This window comes from Scatophagus argus, chromosome 20, assembly GCF_020382885.2.
Source record: "Scatophagus argus isolate fScaArg1 chromosome 20, fScaArg1.pri, whole genome shotgun sequence".
Classification (NCBI taxonomy): Eukaryota; Metazoa; Chordata; class Actinopteri; family Scatophagidae; genus Scatophagus; species Scatophagus argus.
The window spans coordinates 9,410,776-9,425,972 of record NC_058512.1 but is presented as its reverse complement, the minus strand read 5'-3'; the positions used below and the strand labels follow the sequence as shown (position 1 = coordinate 9,425,972).

General features: G+C 39.9%; 3 protein-coding genes across 5 annotated transcripts; 1 reads left to right on the top strand and 2 right to left on the bottom strand.

The window, feature by feature from the left end:
* The first annotated feature begins 1 nt into the window (after position 1).
* LOC124051176 (cytochrome b-c1 complex subunit 9) lies at positions 2-750 on the top strand. Its single transcript, XM_046374216.1, has 2 exons — positions 2-203; positions 403-750. Exons 1-2 carry the CDS (start codon positions 63-65, stop codon positions 451-453), a joined length of 192 nt encoding a protein of 63 aa, XP_046230172.1. The 5' UTR covers positions 2-62; the 3' UTR covers positions 454-750.
* Positions 751-1,133: 383 nt separating this feature from the next.
* gal3st1b (galactose-3-O-sulfotransferase 1b) lies at positions 1,134-6,890 on the bottom strand. Of its 2 annotated transcripts, none has more exons than XM_046374207.1 (3): positions 4,635-6,890; positions 3,695-3,837; positions 1,134-3,612 (listed from the first exon to the last, which is right to left on the bottom strand). In XM_046374207.1, the coding sequence occupies exons 2-3, from the start codon at positions 3,817-3,819 to the stop codon at positions 2,451-2,453; spliced, it is 1,287 nt and encodes a 428-aa protein (XP_046230163.1). In that variant the 5' UTR covers positions 3,820-3,837; positions 4,635-6,890; the 3' UTR covers positions 1,134-2,450. The 2 variants fall into 2 exon arrangements, with proteins under 2 accessions (XP_046230163.1, XP_046230164.1); XM_046374208.1 differs by having other exon boundaries at positions 4,718-4,780.
* Positions 6,891-6,959: 69 nt separating this feature from the next.
* On the bottom strand, positions 6,960-15,186 carry prodha (proline dehydrogenase (oxidase) 1a). Of its 2 annotated transcripts, none has more exons than XM_046374204.1 (14): positions 14,742-15,186; positions 14,344-14,552; positions 12,793-12,827; positions 11,721-11,870; positions 11,471-11,535; positions 10,868-10,984; positions 10,663-10,742; positions 9,991-10,072; positions 9,295-9,387; positions 9,006-9,152; positions 8,557-8,732; positions 8,372-8,470; positions 8,043-8,131; positions 6,960-7,296 (listed from the first exon to the last, which is right to left on the bottom strand). In XM_046374204.1, the coding sequence occupies exons 1-14, from the start codon at positions 15,075-15,077 to the stop codon at positions 7,106-7,108; spliced, it is 1,869 nt and encodes a 622-aa protein (XP_046230160.1). In that variant the 5' UTR covers positions 15,078-15,186; the 3' UTR covers positions 6,960-7,105. The 2 variants fall into 2 exon arrangements, with proteins under 2 accessions (XP_046230160.1, XP_046230161.1); XM_046374205.1 differs by having other exon boundaries at positions 11,721-11,875; positions 12,798-12,827; positions 14,742-15,184.
* Positions 15,187-15,197: the final 11 nt, after the last annotated feature.

Here is a 15,197-nt window from a genome sequence, read left to right as displayed (position 1 = left end):
GTCACTAAGAGCGCAGGAAGCATTTTGTCTCAGCATCCGTTCCTGCGCACTACCCAACCGTCATGGCGCTGGCGAAGTCCGTCTACCATTTGCTCTTCAGGAGAACGTCCACTTTTGCTGTAAGCATCATGGTTGGAGCGGTTTTCTTTGAAAGACTGTTCGACCAAGGCGGCGACGCGATTTTTGAGCATATGAATCGCGGGGTAAGTACATGCTTCGGTATTTTAATGCATCTTTTATCCTGACCTTGTCAGTAGAGGGCGAAGCGGGGCTAACGTTAGCTAAGCTAGCCTAGCTGCTAAGCCGAACAGTCGCGTCCCTTTTAAGAACTCAGTTTGTTCATTCATCGTATTTTCTTATCTAAAGTGTCTGACGTTGCCGAATGTGTGCTTTTTACTGTAGAAACTATGGAAACACATCAAACACAACTACGAGAGCAAAGAAGAAGAGTAAGACGCGGCTCCGGGGATATCTAAGGCTGAAGTGCAACTGTTGTCACACTTCCTTTATCCATTCTTCCTGGACTCCACACCTGAATCAAGCATCAGTCAACATGGACAGTGTGCTCAGAGTCATACCCAGGCTGGCAGTGGCTACCAGAGGACCTGTCTGAGCTCATTGACTGTCCAGATCATCACAGAGGCAGAGCAATGGTTTCTTCGTGCACCCCCTCCATCTTGTTATTTGTAATGCCTTTATTCTCCTCACAGATTGTAAATGGTTAAATTAAACATATGTTAATGTCTTAAAGGTGTTGCAATGTTTTGATTTACCATACCATTGATGTTTGAATGCTATCATTGCCAAAGCATAAATGCACAGATATTACATTCTGTAGTTACTTTTTTTACTTGTTGCAATTGTCTTAGCTTAATCTTTTTAGAGGCATACACCTTAACAGCATCATTTCAAATTGTGTCAGCAGCTTCACATACAACTTAAATGAGTAACCTGGTGAGAGGTAATGGGCAGTTGCATATGTAAACCTTTTCAAAATATACACTGGGTAGATTGTTGTGTCCCTTTCATAAGTCAGCATTTTAAAAGTGCAGAAGGAATACAGATGTGAAAACGAGAAAAAAAGTATGTATTTCAGTTGTACTACCTACAAAAAATATAGTTGGGCATTTGACTTCTTTCTGCGACAGTTTTCCTTTATTAGGCAGTTGAAGATGGAAGGACAGACAGAATGAGAATAACTGCTCATTGTTGCCACATCTACTACATTACAATAAATATTTAATTCATACATGACTTAAATGTAAAATACAATAATATGTTTTCATGTGCTGCTGTATTTTGAAGCTAGTTTATAAACAGTATCAAATCTACAAAAGATAACTGCTGTAGGCTGATTTCAGAGTTAACCCAATAATCAGTTTTTCCACAGTATTATCACAAATGCACAGGCCTTCTTTGATTGATTCTTGTGCACACAACACGATATGCAAAGTCTGTAATCAGATATTGTGTGCCTGCTATATTAGCTGCAAGCACCTTTATAATGAATTGTTTGCACCCTACTTATATTTTTACCTTGCAGAGAGAGAGAGCATCTTTGTTCAAGATGGAAAATTACATGATTAAACTGAACTTCGCTGTTGACATGAAATGATAAAGTTCATAATGTTGTATGACCTGACGCTGAATATCTAAAACTGTCAGTTGTGAGGATATCTTTAGGGTATGATGGGTGCATGGGTGCAAGCTTGTGCTTGTCAGGTCAAATCAGACAAAAGTTGTGTAATCTAAAAACAGTAAATAATGTTACTACAGTAACGGTAGCGTCTGCCTTTTACCAAAAATGACTTTAACGATCACTTAAATAGAACCAAGTAGTGATGAAACTAATTATTTGCTCATACCTAATTTGAAGTTAAAACAAACACACAGAACAGGCTTTTTATGTCTAGCATTTATTTTTTATGTCTAGTCAAACCATCATCTGTTACTGTTATGTATACCACAGGGCATACAAGGTCGAGCAAATTCATGTGTTGCACACAATTGCAGCTGAGCCTCAGGCCTTTAGGGGGCAAACTAAATCTGCCTGTCCTACTGAGAAACAACTGCACTTTCAACAAGCGATCAGTGATTTGATTTAATTCCTGTGGGCTCACAACAGAAAAACGTGGATGCTAACGGTGCTAACCGTGGACCATCAAGTAAATGAGCTTTGCACAACTAGACTATAAATGAGGCTGTAAATCTTTGCAGAGGTGGGTATCTCATGGAGAATATGTACAACATCATAGATTCACATATTATCCCTAAACCCACTCTGTCAGAACAGTTGTGTAAATGCATAGTGTAAACACAGTCTGGCTTTTTTTTTAAAGTAGTGCACAGTGTTAAAAGATACAAGAAACAATGAGAAGCGGTCAGCAGCCACCTGATGTCGGCCCCTGATTGGAGCAAACTGAGAACTGTAACTCATCTAAATGTTTTAATCAAAGATTACCTACAAAAACAGCATCTTTTAACCAACCCCATAGTCTAGTAAGCCACAGGCTTACGCCCAGGTCTGATAAGTATTGTATTTCAGGTGTGAGCATCTTTTCACAGATAGTCCTGAATTTGGGGTCAACACTTTTCTTCATGTTGTACCCCAGGATGGAAGACTCTCCAACAGGCTGCCAGGGCAGGAAACGTCTTTCCTGGATCTTTTGGGCTTCAACTGCCCCTCCATCCTCGATGCAGATGGCCTTCATCTGAGCATTTCTTCTCCTCAGTTCTTTAACCTCCCGTTTCATTTTTTCTCTCCCAAATGCCTCCACCCTGGCCCAGAATGTAGCATTAAAGTACTGATAGAGCTTCCAGTCAGCTCCATTCCACTGCAGAGCTTTGGCTCTCAACTCACTGGTCAGTCGAAATACAGATGAACTCTTGCGAGCATTGAGTTTAAAATACAGGATGTCTTCCATGGTCCAGCAGAATGTGTCCCTAAGTAGGATAAGAGATTCCTCAAAATATTCTGCTATGAGAACCAGATCAAAATGTTTTGATAAGTTGTGTATGGCCCTCATTACACGAGGATCATCAGCTTCCATGTTGTTATCCAAACCAAAGTCAAAAAAGAGTAGATTTTTAAGATAGAATGAGTTGAAAGCCTCTGGGCTGTAGAAGGTCTGAGGGTTGTTTAGAAACTCTGCCAGTTTGTTCTCTCCACCAATCTTCCAAGTAAGAGGAACTGCTCTGTGATAGTAATGGAAGGATGACTCAAAGAGATCCACTGGGTCACGTAGGATGGAGATGTACACAGCATCTGGCGGCAGGAGCTTGGTTACTTCTTGATGGTCAAAGCGCATGTGGTTACAAACAATGTTGAAACAGTCTCCAGGCTTATAGTCCTTTACCTGGGAGCAGAGGAAAGGTGATGGGTAAAAGAAGTCATTGCGCCCATCAGGGAAAGCAAATTTAAGGTTGTGCTTTTCCCCAAATCTGAAGAGAATGTTGAGTATGGTGCTACTAGCAGTTTTATGGGTCTTCATGAACATTATGTTGACAGTAGGGGAGCACTTTTCTGAATGGGATGTGCTCTGAGCAATTGTGGTCACATTTTGCTTCAGTAACTTTGCCATACTAAGAGGACACGTGTCTTCTTGAGAGCCCCTGTATAATAAAACATATGAATAAGCACACAGATCAAACAATTTAACTCACTAAAAACAATGCATTTCTTGTGCGTCTTTACCTAATCCTCGTGTGGGCTGGGGTCACCAAGCAATACAGCATTATCACGATGTTGGTCAATAAAACCCAGAGAATCAGGCCTTGTATCACAAGTGTGCACTTGCTGCCTTTGATGCCAGACATCATGAAACCCCTATTGGGAGTCTGAAAGTGAAATTAAACAGCAACAGAAGTGGGAAAGAAGTTTTAATACACACCTTGTATCAAAAACCACCTTTTGTTGTGTAACTCTTGTGTGAGCAGTCCATAAACGGTTGTAATGCCATATCTTATACACTAATTCAGAAGTTACAATTAATTAACTCCTCAATTCACCTCATCCCTTAATACACTACAGCATGTATTCTCAAAGAGCCCGGGCCTGAACCGTTTAAATGAGTATATAAGAAGGGAGACACAGACACTGAAAAGTGCTTCATCATTCTTTCTGTTAAATAAAACTCAGAGCCCCCGTGTTTACACCATCAACATGTTTTTGGTACTTAAATTGCCTTTGTACAGATCAGCAGAGAAGAGCAACCAACATTAACAGTTCAGGTACAAAAAGTTCACAGAAATGGCTAAATATCTAAATGGACCGATGCTTACATTTCCCAGAAAGGAATAATCTCATATGAATTTTAGCAAGTGGTGACTTGTTGAAAGGTGTGTCGCTTTGCATACCAGCTCTATCTTATCTTTGACACTGACTTCCACGCAGTCCATTTGTTACATTTGATGAGAATCCCTTTCATATGACTCACAGAGTAACTGCAGTTTGTGATAAAGGAAGCCGTCTCAGTTTTAAATAGTTCTGTAGAGCCATTAACCCAAAACGATTCAAAAGTTTTTTTGATTATCAAAACTGTCTAATTGTAATAAGTATGGTAAATCAAAGAATAAGTCAAGGGTGAATACAGCATATGGAAGCATGCATGGAAGAAGTGAAGAGTTTTATTTACCTGTAGGTAACAGCATTGGCAGTGTCGTGGTCAAGACTTTCAACAAGGTGAAAGAAAACCCTCTGCTGTTCATCATGTTGTACACACTTCCTGAAGTCACATCTCATTGGCTGTGAGAACCTAAATAAGCCAGACGTAAATTCTCCTCCCACGAGGGCTGAATTGGTTTCCCTGGGTGGAGCTCCGTTGCATTTCTAACAGATTGTAGTCTGACAAAACTGCTTGAAAAAACAATCATGGTTGCATACCTGTAGGCAACATGTTTTAGAGTAACACTGAAACAGCCCTCTCCAGGTAACAGATTATTAAGAATGTGTGAGACCAAAGTATGTAATGAGACAGCAAAATATAACAACAGAAAATAATAAGCCAAGTCACGACAGATAGATAGATAAATAGGCATCTGACTGAGTGGCCGAGGTCACATCAATTTTGGCTCCTGTGCAGCATACCTGCTGATGTCACTTACATCAGAATATGTCAGAGAGGACAACCATGAGATAAAGTCAGGGTTGTATCGATCTAGTCTGGGGTGCTAGTGGAGTACTACACCAGTGACAAAAGCTAAAGTTTGTTGCAGGCTGCAACAGGTACTCATGTCATGTCATGTTTAATGTGAGTTTTGAAGCCTCACAGATCCTCAGACAATAAAAAACTTGACAAACCTGGAGCTCATTGTTGCTGCTGTGAAAAGAATAAACACAATTCAGGTTAGTTTTTACAGTATTTTATTGTGCTAATCAATACTTTAATATATTTTACAACTGTACAAAATATGGTATGCGTTGATACAGCCATGATGAGAAACTAAACATAAAAGATTGAAAACAAGAATCACAAGAAATGCACTCAAAATCAATTCCTGTGTGAAATGTGCAAATGTTACCAGGTTAACAAACTTCATAATTCACATTACTTCCGGATTCACTTACGGCTTTCTTTCAAAACTTAAGCTGTAAGAACAGAATCTTAAACCACTCAGGCTGGTTATTGTTAAATTAACCCCCATTGCCTGGTAATGACTTACATCAGTTTTTCAGTTACACAACTGTTGTGTAAAATACAATTATCAGAATTGTTCTAACAGTGAATTTGTTTTTGAGATTTCCAAAAACACCCTTTACATTGTAGCCAACTTAACTTCAGAAAGGATGTGAGGTTTTCAGTTTTATGACCTTTAAAAAGGTTTAAGAAAAAAAATTACAGTGTTCATAGATTTCCAGTGTGAAAATAACATTTAACTTTAAATGCTCTTCCATGACTTTCACTCAAAAACACAACACGATTCTTAAGAAATGAGCAACACCGAAACCAGAGATACTGACATAACCAGTCTTCTCAACAACAACAAATTGAACTTACAGGTTTCTCCTCCAGTGCAGCTTATGCAACAGTGCAGGTGTTCTTACTGGGGTGCAGTTTTCCTCGAAAATAAATCACAGCAGTAACTATGTTGTGTTCTTGGAACATTTTGAAACATAGGACACATGACGGTTCCTGGTTTTCTGCCTTGAATGCTTATGGGTGTTGACGAACAGAGGTTCTTGTTCTTGACAACAATAGGCATGAGCGATTCCATGAAATGGCTCTCACTGAGTCACTCTTCAGCCACGTACTGCTCAGCAGACAAGCTAGCACGGCAAACAATGACTTGCAAGAAATACAGTAGGTACATGGCTTGTTTGCACATATCCTCTCTGCATGAATGCATACAGTTTACTATTATAGATTGTCTTATGAGATCAGAAAGAGGGTCATCTGGTTTGTGATGCTGCATTTACTTCGTTGGACAGCAGATGATGACTTAAAACTAACGATAAGACTATACGTCTTTATAAAAAAAAGTAATGTTTGCATGATAACTGGCAAGTTATTTTCCAGTTCCAGTGGATTAATCCAATGACATGTAGTATCAACGCTGAACATGCTAACAAACGGCCCATGGACGGGTGTGCAGTAGGAAGACGAAAAACCACACAGCCAAAAGTGGTGCAGTCCCTAAATTCTTCCAGTTAATCTTGTGAAAACGATCATAAGGCACTTTTAAGTGACAAACTGAACAAGACATACAAAGAGTGTTTTTTACTTTTTTAAAAATAAGCATAGGACCACTTTTATATACAAGAAAGCCACCTTTGGTAACCATACACGATCAGCTTGCTCGTCTATGCCTTCTGTGAATAACCTGATGCTGTATATCAGACAGGATCAATGTTAAGAGGCATTAACATTTGCAAATGTTCTTTAAAAAAGGATGCAGATTTGGCTTAGGGCCAAATATCAGTTATCACTTCATAATAAAGGACATGGATCTCCAGATCTCTTTCAAAAACAATACCACACTTAAAACAAGTTTGCTCCACACTGTGCAGAAAGGACATAATTCTTCCTCTACAAAGAGCAGCTAGCAGGTAGTACAGTAAAAACATTGGAATGCTTACACTGCAGTTATTAGGTTGAGGTGCTCTGAGTTAGTAGACAGGCTTGTAGAAAATCTGACCACTCAGCAGCCTGCGTTTCAGCTCCCTCCACAGCAGGCTTCGCTCTCTCTGGGATCCCTTCATGAAGCCACGGTTTTCTTGAGCACGGCGAGACAGATAAGGAATGACCTCATTCACTGGGCCATATGGGACATACTTATAGACAGGGAAACCTGCTTGACCTGTTCCCAACACAGAGAAAGTAGACAAAATTGAAATCACTATGCACTGACTACACTTTCTGTGTGTTCTAAGTCAGGACTTTAATGTTGCACAGTAGAAAGCCTTATTACGGTGAATAAATATTGTGTTAGGTTAAGATAACACTGACATGTAACAAATGGGGTTTTGATATTCCATATCAAGTGATATGACAAGGTCAAACCAGCACTCCTGTCTCACTATAGGAAGAAAGGCCAGGGCTACTCCAGCCATAACCACTGCTATTCATCAACATTGTTTAAACAGCAACATATTATTAAAAAACAAGGCACGGTGCTCTTCACATTGGTATGAAGGTCGAAGGCCGACATTTAAGTCTTCCACATCTTACCAAGGAATATCTGGTTAGCTAACTGGTTTCATCTCATAGAAAAACATGGGATTTTATTCACACTATGTATATGTCAAACAATTTCAGGTTGTGATGTGTTTATGTACAGACTGATAGTGTGCATCTCTGCTGAACCAAACCCACATAACCATACGGCAGTAGTCCGTTAAGGACAAGGAGCTGTTTGTTCCTGCGATATCTATAGATTGCGTAGACCATTTGCAAGGTCAGCGGCCGGCTCAGTGTTGAAAAGCTGACAGATGCAAGGACTACGTTTCAGTGGACCCTGTATGGCCACATGACTGCGTGATGTAAGCCTCTGTGATGCTGTAACTTACTGTTTGCTTATAATATCTGAGCTGAGTGTTAACATACCTAGCGGGAAGCTGATCTGGTCACACATTCCCAGCAGCTGTCCAAAGTAAACCTTATTCTCAGTGGGTGAAAGGCCCATTTCATTCATCCTGAAAAAAAAAACCCCACAAGGAAAGCATACATGTTAAAGGGCTATTACATAATAGTATTCCACCACTGGTTTAGCAATATCTTCATGTAGATCCTATAACTGCTTTGTAAAGCTGACAAAGGATGTCCTTGTTTAACTTAAACCATTAGGATTGATCCTTCATGAAAGAGAAGCTTACAGCTTGTGTGCATGTTCAAACAAAATCTACACTTAGTAGTGCTTGTCATGCTTAACATACTTTCCTAGGGTAAATTTCACTGTGTCCTCGTTGTGAGTTGCAACCATAATATTTGCTTTCCTGCTGTGTTCGATCTCCTCCAGCACATACTCCAAACACCTAGAAAAACATCAAAGCAGAGAGTTAGGATTTAAGACATTTTCCAGCCGATGCACAAAAGGCTTCGATGATAATTCGGCACTTACTTGTGATACATCCTGTTAGTGGCCTCGTAGTCTGGGTTTATTGGGTCTTCGTAGCCGATCTCTTTGGCCCTGTCTCTCTCTTGGTACATGTAGGCTCCACGAACCAGTTTGGCACCGAAGTACCAGCCCTCCCGGCGTGACAGTTCAATGTCCACAGTTACATTGTCATAGGCTTCCTGAAAGCATTAAAACACACTTAATTCAAACTGTTCTTACAGGGCAGGGTGCCTCTGTGGGCACAGAAACAAGATTTAATAGGAAAACATTTCAAACAAATATTCCTGAATAATCATGAAAATCATCAAGTGCTAAAACACGAAATATCGCAGGAGCATTTCTATCTCTATGGTATGGTCGGTAACAACAATGAACTGTTACAAAATGTTCTGAAAAAAAAAACTGAACAAAAATTGTGAGGTTTGGCAGTGATGAGGGAATTGCAGCTTCACCTTGAGGTAACACTGGTAAGTGTTGAAAATGATTGGCTTCTCTCTGTTGAATTTCCTCTGCATTTCCAGGGTCAGTCGACTAATAGCTGGCTGGAAGTACGTCTGCTCGGCGTCCACCATTAGCCTAACCCCATTCTCCACAGCATGCTGGGGAGCAGGGACAGAGTAATTACAGTTTCTCTAAGCTCTAAGTAACACTCTTCATTAATGCCTTTGGTTGTAACAAACTGGGTTTAGATTTAAATAATTATTTAGTAAATGCACATTTGATTTGTTTTGGGGTCTTTACCTTTGCCAGAATGTCCACTCGCTGCAGCATCCTCTTCATTTGCCTCTCCTCCTCAGCAGTAAACATATTCAGCAAAGGTTCCAGCTGGCCTGTCTGCACAACCAACACAAAACATCTGATTACTTGGCTTTTGTGGCCTTTAACACAGGAAAAACCCACAAACTGTATCAGTAAGTGACAGGCAGGGCGGGGTTAGCCGGGTGGGGGTAATCCCGCATCGGGGACCATTTTGTCCCATCCCTTTTCAAACTGATCTGACTGAGTGCCATCAACTGCACTGCCTTCATTAACAAGTGTACTAAGTCTAAACTCACACCAACACTGTAGATGAGCACTGTAAATGCCAAATAATTTTTTACCTCATCAGAACCAATGTTTGCATGTAAAAAGCAGATATGATATATGTAGACTTGTGCCAACTTGTTCCCATGACAAGGCAAAAGTGTTCTGATGGGAGAACAGACTATTGCTCAGAAACTATCCTGCACCCCCCCGATCCCGGAAAATGATGGATTTCTGCTATCAAATGCTGTATAATTGTGGAGAATTATTATATGGTGATTTTACTGATGCCTTCTGTTTATTGCAGAGCTCAGTCTACAGATAAGAGCTAACCAGACAGATTTAAGCCAAGGAGAAACAACAGTCTATTCTCACCCCTTCACAACACTAAATGTTAATATGACAATGACACACCTCGAGGTTTGGCACCATCAGCAGATTGGAGATTCTTGTTGTATCGTTTATCAAACTGTTCCAGTCGAGCAGATCTATTGTCCTTGAAACAAAATGTGAGAAAATTCATATTAAATTTAATGATTATCCTAGTAAAACTTAATTTGCTAGTGCTTAAGTTTAATTAGTGCTGTGAGCTACAAGGACTGAACCACAGGTCTTACATACTTAATCTGTGTAATCAGCATTTCAAGCTAAACACAACCTACTTTCCTGTCGAACTAACATGAATTCAGACACTACAGAGCCAGGGACTTTATAGTTATATTACATTACACTTCATTTAACAGACACTTATATGCAAAGCGACTTACAGAATAACAAGTTTCAGTACAATAGAATTAGACTAAAGCAATAAGAGCTAGAAAATAATTAAAAGTGCTTAAGTAGAAGAACAAGAGTGCAAAGCATGAGAACACGAAAGAGTGAAGGGGTGTTAGAGGGTTAGGGTTGTTAGGAGAGAAGGTGCAGTTGGAAGAGATGAGTTTTCAGGTACTTTTTTAAAGGAAGAGAGGGACGCCCCTGCTCTTACTGTGGCTGGTAGGCTGTTGTTATTGTAATGTTTTTATTGTATTGATGTATACAGGAAAAACAAAAGCATTAACGTGATTTTTTTTTGTGTGACAGTCTTACCCAGACAAACCCAGCTTCTCTCCAGTAAACCAGTTCTCAATGTCATCCATGGCTCCAACACCCAGTTTAGTCAAACTTTCCTGCAAAGAAATGTTTCAGTGATTAAAATTCCAACCTGGCACATAAAGTCATGAAGTTCTGACCACAACATTTTATAAATGAGCACGCATAAACCGGCGTTAGACATGCTGAAGTCAACACACACCTTCAGCTGTTCCAGCTCCAGTTTTTGTTCCAGAACCATCATTTCGGATTTCCCCTGCTGTGCTGCAAGGAAGTTGAAGAAGCGCCTCCACTTAACAAGAACTTCTGAAAACTGGAGCTGTTCAAGCACACAAAAATTCATGAATTATCGAATTATAATGTTGCATTTGAACCAACATTGTGATTAGCTGGAGACGGGAGGATTCATCCAAAGAAAATCACACCTGTTGCTCACTGTCAACCATCACATCGTTTTCAAATGAGGACGTGAAAGCAGTGTGGCTGTGTTCCCTCCACTTTCCCGCATTGCCAAATTCTGAAGACTACGTGAGAAGTTCAGTGATAAAACTAAGGACTACCGATTGAGCTTGTACACAGTAATGTGAACATATGACCATACTAATTATCTGGTACTGACTCAAAACCGTAAAGAGATAGATAAATGGCTAATGTTTTCTTTTCCCCATTGCCAGCATCTATAATGTTGATCTGCCACTACACAGTGTGTTAATGTTAGATATGGCAGCACAGCTGTTTCCATTAAGATTTAGATTTATTTAAATTCTGCACCCACTGGAAGTTAATATGTTAAACATGAGCTTACAAGGAACTGAGGGCGTCCGAGCGCAGTCATTTTGATGGCAGAGAACCCGTCCGCAGAGGCTCCCCCTGAAAGTGATAGCATATTTCATGTGACTTGATGTTGTATGACTCTCCACCCATTTTTATCTTGTGTAACTCAACTGTATCATGTCTGACCTTCTAACCTCATTTGAAACAACGGCTTTAGTTTCACTTTAAAAACACAATATGTCGCGCTATTTAACTGCTTTCTCAGAAACCTTGACACTTACCAGAGGCTTTGATGCAGTTTATGAATGTCTCCATTTGGTTGTCACATTTGGACTCATCTGCGTAGAAGTAGGTACGAGCACTAATAACGCCTCCACGCCTGTCCCCAAACTGGCGATGGGCCTTGTACTTCTTCTCACGGTGATCAGCATCTGGAGTGAAGTGAAGGTGACGTTAGTTGTCTAACGTTTGTTTGTTCGACGTTTGTATTTTGAACCACTGTTAATTGAGAGGCCACTGGGAGTTAAATTTCTGTCACATGAGATGATTTAATTGATTGATCAGTTTATACTGAAAATAAATACATTTCCACAGGCAATATTAATATTTTTAAGTTACTAAAAATACTTCGTCTTTGTTCAATATGTGTGGAAAATGTATTAATTATTCTTTTTTTTCTTTGGATCATCTAAAAATTAAAATTCTATCAAAACATCACAAATGACTTTACTACGACACTAAAACTACAGCCAGAAAGAGTGGTACTTAGAACATGCATTACTAAATGAACTGTTTCTCACTTGTTACTCGTTGTTTCTAAAACATGAGATTTTAAAAGACGAAAAGAGAAAGCAGAAGAGTGATGTATTTGAGTTTCAAACATCAACACTGTAACATGAACTGAGCTTCCTCTCACTGCAGGGGATATTTCGGACCCCGCTAAAACCAGACATAGCCAGTACTGATCAAGCTAGATCACATGGCTGCACGACCACACATACCGACCCTGACATTTGTGTTGCATCCAGGCCATTCTGAAGCAGCTGAATATCGACACAAACCAGGACTTCAGCCACACCAGCTGCTAGCCTTGCCTGCTAAGAGCACAGCAGCTTTGGCACTACGGATATTCTGGATTTTGAATATCTGTTTATTGATATTTTTCAATAAACTCTTTCCTGCTTAAAAATGTGCTGCAAACTCTGCACAATAATTTCTCTTGGAATTAGTAAAGCTCGATCTCATTTTAGTCAGTGAAGCGTGCAGAAGCTGATAATGCAACAAACTTGAAAGTTGAACAGTTACACTACATTACAATCAGTTATGGAAGTTATTTTAAACTGAAATACAAACCTGGACTTTCTTTCTCTGCTTCAGAAACACATGAACTGAAAAAGAAGAGGGGGAGAGAAGGGATTGGCATCAGAACAAAACAGCAAAAAAGTGCATCTACATAAAAGAGTTAATTTTCTTTCAGTTTCATAACCTGTCATGTCACATTGTTTCGAGTTCAGTTAATTAATCACTATGCTAACAGTGAACACGAGAAGGTCTTGTGATTTTCCTGCTGTGACTAGTTTGATTTGAGTTGAGTTTGAGTTAAAAAGCTGGCAGAAAGGACACGGTTTTTATTTTATTTTAAACATTCTTGCTGAACCTTTTCAGGCAGTTAATGACCTCCTCTTCGTGACATGAGAAACGCCGAAAGAAAACAAACCCGAACACTATGTTCACTATGTTGTTACATGCTTGGATCCAACAGTCTTTTTGTTCTGAGATTTGGACAAGATAACTGGCTTCTAATCAAAGAAATGTGTTTGGATTTAATTCAGCACCTGTATGTCTGTGCTTAGTGACATAATCCTCAGTTTAAAAAATGGAATATTTCCTCCTCACATCATTGCGTAACTCTTCAGAGTGCGTGTGTGTGCCTGTGTGGGGATCCAGGACACTTCTCTAAAAGGCTTACAGCCTTTAGATGAGGTACTTCCCCCCAAACGGAATAACATGCCCAACCAATCAGAGCAGAGGGGTCTGTCCTAGCAGACCAATAGAGGACTGGCACTGTTATGCTACTGAGGATGAAATAAAAACACGTTAGGCGTCAATTGCCTCCTGGTCATGTAAAGCAAACAAGCTGTAGATAGCATGACTCGTGATAATTTGATAAGAAGCATAACAGAAGCCAGACACTGTGTTCTAAAGAGGTCAAAAGATAATTTTTAGAGGGACAATCTATGATCCACAGAAAGGTTCCTAAACAGAGTACTTGAGTGTTTTAACTACAGCTTTCCCCACTTTTTAATAGACCTGTTTCATGTTTGGTTGAAGTAGTTGGGGAGGACCAAAGGCAAAATGGCCATATAATATGTACTCCACAGTCACAGAGTCAAGAATGTACTTACTAACCTTTAAAAAAACATTGTCCAAGATGCTTTAGCACACAGGCAATGACTGAAGTAAAGCCTATTGGTTCCCTACTAGTTACTGATTTATTTCATTATTGCTGTAACAGAACCAGTGTTGAACTGACTACATTATACCAGTCTTAAATAGGACTTATTATAACAATACTGCTGTAAACCATTACTGAAAGTACATTACAGTCATTTTCTTTCATTTCTGTAATTGTTATGATGTGAAGGTGGGTGTCTCCTCTTCAACAGCCTCTATTCACCGCATTCACAACAATTTATGACACTGTTATGTAGCACATACCTTTTCAGTTTAGTATGCTATGTAACTCACGAATAGCTACACATTTTGTGCAAATATAGCATATATTAAAGTTAAGATACTGATTAACCGGTATAGCGTGAGTCACAAACTTTAATGAGAAAGTTACCTGCACTGTAATCTTTACTAAACTCCTGCACAGTTACATGTAAGCATTATACTACTTACTCCATTTCTTTTTTCTCAGCTTCCTCTTGTGTCAAGTCTTCTTCAACACTGTAGTCCAAAACTGCCCCAACACCAAAGGCCTGATTCTTCTGAATTAAAGGTTTGATGGCATTGTGGTCTTCCCCTGCCACAAACTGACCATAGAAGGTCATCTTCATCATCTTCTCGAACATCCACTGACCAAAAAACTTCTTGCTCAGCTCCATCAACTGAAAACAAAACAAGCAGAAGAAGGTTCATATCTTGTACCATTAAAACAACAAACACTCCCAGGCTCTTGAATAATATCACTGATTATTACGCATCTATACATGCTGAACTTTACATTAAATATTGAAAATGCTTTTCCCCCTTAAATCAAAGGCAATCAGGTAAACTTTTGAAACAAATCAACTCACCTCTTTGTTCTTTTCAACGAGGACGTCAATTGTACAAAGCTTGAAGACCAGCAGACTTCGGAGCAGCTCAATATTACCTTTGCTCTTGTAGGCTTCCTGTGTGTTGTCGAAATCAACGTGGATTTCATTTAACTGCGCACTTGCGATGTTTTTGGTCTGGCTGATGAGTTCAACCGGCACAGCTTCCACCATGGTGCACCCATCCAGTTGATCTTTCTCTTCTTGGGTCTTGGTGGATGCCACCGTCGACCGACATCTTCCAGAAGAAAGGCGTAGTTTGTTGACATTGCCCGAGTTTGCCCTCACAAGAGCCGAAACAAACTTGGTGTACGACATATTTTCCTTTCCAGTCTGAGCACAAAACTCAATTGCCTACCACACCTCGCTGTGGCGACTCTCTGATGCTAAGAGCGCGCAATTGAGATATTTAAAGTCATCTCGCGCCGAGGGGGGCGG